At 29.5% G+C, this 6517-nt stretch overlaps 1 protein-coding gene across 1 annotated transcript; it reads right to left on the reverse strand.

Annotated features, from left to right (window-relative positions):
- Positions 1-3506: 3506 nt before the first annotated feature.
- On the reverse strand, positions 3507-4563 carry LOC120255339 (the record flags this gene model as incomplete). Its single annotated transcript, XM_039263185.1, has 5 exons — positions 4515-4563; positions 4283-4407; positions 3980-4187; positions 3779-3875; positions 3507-3595 (listed from the first exon to the last, which is right to left on the reverse strand). Coding segments are annotated over exons 1-5 (568 nt in total), but the record flags the coding sequence as incomplete, so codon positions are not given.
- Between the last annotated feature and the right edge of the window lie 1954 nt (positions 4564-6517).

A 6517-nucleotide genomic window follows, 5' to 3' on the forward strand; every position in this document is an offset into this window, starting at 1 on the left:
AGGCAACATGGATTGGGTTTTACTAATCCAAGCATCGAGTAAACTGATTTAGCTTCACCCTAATTTTAAATGTTTTCTTATTACTTTTTTACTTCATTTAAAAAATTTTAAATCATTATATTATTTGATAAAATTTAACCTTCTTATTTAATATACTTATATTCCAAGGTTAGCTTTTAAATATATTTTAAAGATTTTAATAAGAGTAATTTAAAAATTTTAAATTATTAGATATTTTTTCAAAATATTTAACTCCTCTGTATTTATTATAATCTCTTCTAGTTATTTTCAAATACATTTTAAAAATATATTTTAAATTTTATAATGCTAGTGTTAAAATATAGTACTAAATTTTAATCTAATTCCTTGAATGTGTCCTTTTATTTTAATTTCTCTCTTCTACTCCTCATTCCAAGCGATTTCTCTCTACTTCCCTTGCGACATTGACGCTTATTTCCAAAATATTTAATTTCTTTTTTATTATTTAAAATTAATAAAACTTTTTATAATATTTATTGAGTAGAGAATAATACAAGATTTTTCCTCATTTTTTAAATTATAAGTTTGTCATATATTTTTTTAATGTAATGTTGTTATATAAAAAAATTCCATAAGATTGATAAAACTTAAACTAGGATCCGGTTGATTTAATTAGTGTAGAATGTGGATCGATTTTTCTCAATCCGAAATATCGAGTATCCAATTTTTCTCACGCTATTTTTAAAAGTGTTCTTAATAATTTTTACTTCTTCATTTAAAAAAAATTTTAAATCATCAAATATTATATATAAAAATTAACTCGTATTTAGGCAGGTGGCTGGTGGGCCGGGATGCTGTAATGGACATGAGCATGTGGACCGGACAAGAGTAGGTGCCGATCGCGTGATAAGTCTCATATTTATATCGCTTTGTTTGCGCCCTTGCAGGAGCGTTGCTGTGTATTTTTGTTATCCTATTTTACGCTTTGAAGTGAGATCGATAATGTGAGGATATGATATAGATGATATATAAATATACAATATCCTAATTATAATTCATCGATATAGTTATAGTATCTTTTTAAATAGGTTTCTTTCGATTTTCAATCCTAATTATCTACTTCTATCGGTTAGGATTTATCAGGTTTTCAATTAAATATAAATATTCCATAAATAATGGTCTATACAAAATATATTGATTACAGTCATCACCTAACTTTATTATAGTCCAGTACTTATTTTCTTGGAGAAATGTCATGCACACATCAATATAGAAAAATAAACATCAAAACCAATTTGATTGTCTCAAGAAACTAAAAACAAGAAAGCGAGTAAACCAGGGATTTAGAAGAAAATTAACATTTGTTCCAAGGATGAGATGCAGCGTGAGAAATCCTTTTAACCGCTTTCAAAGATCCCAGAATACCCTACTTAAATAGGTGAAACTTCGAGTGGAGGAAGCTTCTTTGGTCCAAGGACGTCGATGTCGAAAAAGATTGTAAAATAAGAGATCTGATACAAACCCTAAGGGAGAGAAACTAAATAAAGGGAAAAATTGTAGCAAGCTCTAATTCTGTGACGCATCCCATGTTTCTATCCCGACACCAATTCAGCTATCAATGTGTCGATCATCGCAAAAGTGGACTGATAGGGATGACCTACTGCATCTCATTGGCGCACCAAACAAGGAATAGTAATGCGAGGATATGATTTGAGCCTATCCTGTCGCTGTCAGTTCTTGTTAGCCAAAGCGGACATGTACTTCTACCGCTAGTAGTTTGGTAGGCGGTGGGATATGGACATGATGAGGAGGACTCAGATAGGAGCATGAGAAAGGATAGTCAAAAGGATAAAGCAGCTTATCTTATCTTATGGTTTAGTGCTTACCCGGATATAAGCCATTGGATAGCATTTATTATCCTATTTTACGTTTGAAGTGGACCAGATAATAATAGGATATGATATGAATGATATTTAAATAGACAAAATTACCCCTTATAATATAATTATATATTATTTTTCAAAATAGACTTTTTTTTAAAAAAATTTTCCTTAATGTATTACTTATCGGTATCTTTATGAGTTTCTATTAAATTATTAAAAAAACCTATAAATAATGCCCACAAATATATAGATCATAATATCACCAACTTGCAAAAAGTATACTTCACACCTATTTTCTTAGAGAAAATCATACACAAAGTCATTAATATGGTAAAAAGCAAGAGTAATAAACCCATTAATGAAATACAAACATCATCATCACAACCCCAAAATATATGCAATCGATAGGGCACAAATAATATCATTTCCGCTACAAGGAAGCACTCTTGATCTGTTAAATTCATTTTCTTCAGTTCATTCATGAGGTTCCTTGAATCATCAAACACATCTTTTGCAACTCCAAGGCGATCTGGAGCTCGTTCCAATCGTTCTGTGCTAGATTCTAACCACTTATCAAACCCCTTCCTAAATTCGGACATGTCTAGCTAGCGCGATATTTGCTCCTCTAATTTTTCTTGGCTGACCTTCCTCATGATCTATGTTTTCTTCTAGATCGTGACTGGTTGATATAGGCTGATTGGGTGGAATCTACTCTCAATGTCATTATCATCATCATTAACATCACCATTTTGTTCTTCTTCTTCATGATCTAGTTCCTCAATAACATCAGAGGGGGTGACGAGATGTCTACTAAAGAGTACGGTCCTTTCCAAAAGCATAAGCGAGCTTATCAAAAAGTTGGATTGGTGTATTCTTGTAATCCTTTGCGGTTAGATGATTCTATAAAATAATACAAAATTAATTTTAATTTATCAAAAAATAAATAATAGCTGAAAATTAATCTAAGTAAAAATAAAATGAAAAAGAACTTGAATATAATCATCATACATGAGTCATCGGCTCATAGTAATAATCTTATCACCCCAACCAAAAATCACCTGATTTAGCATATCATAAAACCGTGTTATAAATTGCTCCTTAATCTTTTCATTGCAGACTCAATGTGGGGTTTCACCTTAATTCCACAATTAGGAAATTTTTGTTCCATCTTTATCTCACCCATTTTCATGGTATTTGTTTTGAATATCCCATTATCAAGTCTTTGATTTTCATTCACAGCTTCAATCAAAATATCAAGAAGTGCTTCATCCTCCTTGTTGAACCATTGCCTGGGATCTCTCTTTTTTTTAGGCTTTGCTGAAGAGTGCCCACAGACTCCATTCCTAACTCATTACCAAATAATAAATGAAAAATGTTACCAAATAAAAAAGAATTCATAACATAACCAAGAAATAATGACTTTATTGATGTTCCAAAATATAACATAGATGTTCCAACATAAATCAAAGAAATAAAATAATTATTCAAATCACAAAATATAAGATAAAACTAAAAATAAATAACTAGTTATCAATAGTCAACATCTATGTCTATTAGCACGAAATTCATTCCACATTTGTGTTGCTAAATTTTCTCTCCAAGTAGACCACTCATTACTTGTTTCAATTATAGTAATATGATCACCATCACCAAGTGCCACATCGGCATTGTGAAATTGAGTTTCCCATATGGCATCTAATTGTGCTTCTATTGGATCAGTAGGCATTTCCCTTCTAATAAAATTGTGTAAAAGACAACAAGCAATCATAATGCGGTTTTGGACCTTGATTGGGTAAAAAGATCGACTTCTAAGAATAGCCCAAAGCATTTTTAATAATCCAAAAGTTCTTTCTATTACATTTCTTGCCATAGAGTGTCTCATATTGAAGAGCTCTTCTTTGTATATAGGTGTATACCCTTGTCTCCATTCACTACGATGATACCGATAGCCTCTATATGGAGGAAGAAATCCTTCGCAATTTGCATATCCAGCATCCACAAAATAATAATACCCTGTAATAAATTATAATAGTTAAATAGACTTCCAACTTATTGCTAAATCATAAAATTATAAATTGTCTCACTTAAATTTTTTTTATCTGTAGGAACTATTAAACCATTCCTCCTAGAAATGGCATCTCTTAATACCCTTGAATCTGATGCTGATCTTTCCCATCCCGGTAACACATATATAAACTTCATATCTCTCGAATATGCACCTAGGACATTGGTAGATATATCTCCTTTTCTATTACGATATCTGGGTTTATCAATTGCTGGTACATTAACAATGATATGTGTTCCATCTAATACCCCAAGACAACCCTTGAAACAAATCACCAACAAAATGTTATAAGAAACATAGAACTAAACTATTAATTATAAAATGGATTTAAGGATAAGATATACAATCAACATACCTTAAACCATTTCCATCTTTCATCTAAGCAATCTTCTGGAATAGGATCTTGTGCTTTAAGAAGTGTCTCTTGCATTCGTAAGACAACATTTAAGACTAAATTAAAGTACCTACTAACTGTTTCTCCTGATCATTTAAACATAAACTTAATAACACGATTCTTAAAATGATGTGTTAATATATGTAAGAACATAGCCACTTGTTCTTCAATATGAAGGAGGACACATAGTAACCGGAAGGCCCGAATATCCATACGAAGTTGATCAATGCAAGTTTGGTCATCTTTGTTAAACAAACTATCTAGAAATTCACTCCTGAAGCTTCTCTAACTATTGGTTGATGCCTAAGAATATTACTTTCATACAACGATAGTGCACAATGACTCATTGACATAAAAATTATAAAACAAATCCCAATCATCTTTTAAAACCTTAGCTCCAATATTAGATATGATATAATCTCAAGCTGCTTCTCTGAGTCCATATTTACCTATATAAATGATATAGAACACAACAATTTCAATAAATAGAGAAATTTATATATATCTATGTTTCTAGATACTTACATATAAATATTTTCAATGATTGGATTTAATAAAAACTATTAAAATGCGAGAACATGTCACTACTGTTAATCATAAATTATTTGTATTGGAAAAAAAAGACACCATAAAGAATTGTGAATAACAAACAACTACAAGTAATTTTGCAAAATATATAAATTATAATAAGCTCCATAAGCTTATTTAATTTATGGCATAGATTCTCATTACTATAATAACATTAATGTTGGTATAATTGAAAAGCTATAAATACTCATCAGCCTTTTTGTAAACCATGATGATGATAAATGAGAGAGTTTTGATTTATTTATTTTATTTTATTCAATAGTTGAATTGAAGTCATGAAGAATAGGGTGATGGAAAGATTGGGTTTACAAGATTTGCCATATTATTTTTCTCACCCAAGCAACTTAATTGATTTTAGTGGTACATACAAAAAAAAATAATAAAAAAAAAATTAATAATATAAAAGCCATGATTTTATTGGTCAAGATGGGCATGTTTTGTAAACCCTCAACTATTACAAGCATATTCAATCAACAATCCTCCCATCAATTAATTATTACAAACCCAGTCACTACAAAAGAAAGCCATTAAATCACCCATCTTCTACTATACTATTTTTTTTTACTATTGCTTTGACATGCTTTTCAAATTTAGTGGTCAAGATGGGCATCTTATCATGACAAAAGCCATGTTTGTGATAGTCCTCCGATGCAAACAATTCACAAAAAAAAAACATAAAATTAAATTACTAAACAGATGAGCAAACAAGTCCTAAAAAAAAAAAATCTAAAATATTACACCATCAATAGAAACCAAAACACCAATCGGACAATAACATACCACAAAAATAAATAAATAAAAATATATTAAAATTTGCTAGAAAAAAAATAACCAAAAATCCATAAATATAACAAATTAAATACATCACAACAAAATCAATTAAAAAAAATCATCGGATAAGAAAAACTAAGACATGATAACAAATGATTTTTAGATAAAAAAAATAACTTGTTCAAGCACAAGATCAACGGAGAAACTCTTCAACAACTTCGGATGCAAAAAACCCTACTTGGTAAAATTAGAATATCGATGAGCTTTTTGTCCCAAGCATCAAAAGATGGAAAGAAGGCATATAATCAAACTTTAGATGAGTTTAATAAACCATAAATAGTATAAAAAATTAAATTTAAAATTTTATGATATCTCACTTGTTTCTATCATGACTCCCCCCACAAGATTTAATATCATGTCCCCGATAGGATAAATTGGGTCAATAGAATAATATTATTATGTCCTATTTGCACACTAAGCAAAGAAAAATAATAGGATATGATAGTCTATCACATCTTATGGCCCTTATCATGTCTACCAAACAGACCCATAATCTCCAATAAGTTATTTTCAAATACACATTTTTTAAACATATTTTAAATAAAAATTATTTAAAAAAAATAATTTAATTTTTATATATTTTACATTCCTAACTAAATTTAACTAACTTTCTTAATTTATATGATTGTGTTAAGATGTACAACTAAAATTTACGTGAGAGAGTATCAACTAACTTTAACTACTAATTAATTAAAATGGAAAAATAAAATAAAAAAACAGATGAAATATATACATAAATAAAACGGGATAGTTTCATTGGTGGCCACAAATGTTTTT

The sequence above is a fragment of the Dioscorea cayenensis genome, unplaced genomic scaffold (assembly GCF_009730915.1).
Source record: "Dioscorea cayenensis subsp. rotundata cultivar TDr96_F1 unplaced genomic scaffold, TDr96_F1_v2_PseudoChromosome.rev07_lg8_w22 25.fasta BLBR01000948.1, whole genome shotgun sequence".
NCBI lineage: Eukaryota > Viridiplantae > Streptophyta > Magnoliopsida > Dioscoreales > Dioscoreaceae > Dioscorea > Dioscorea cayenensis.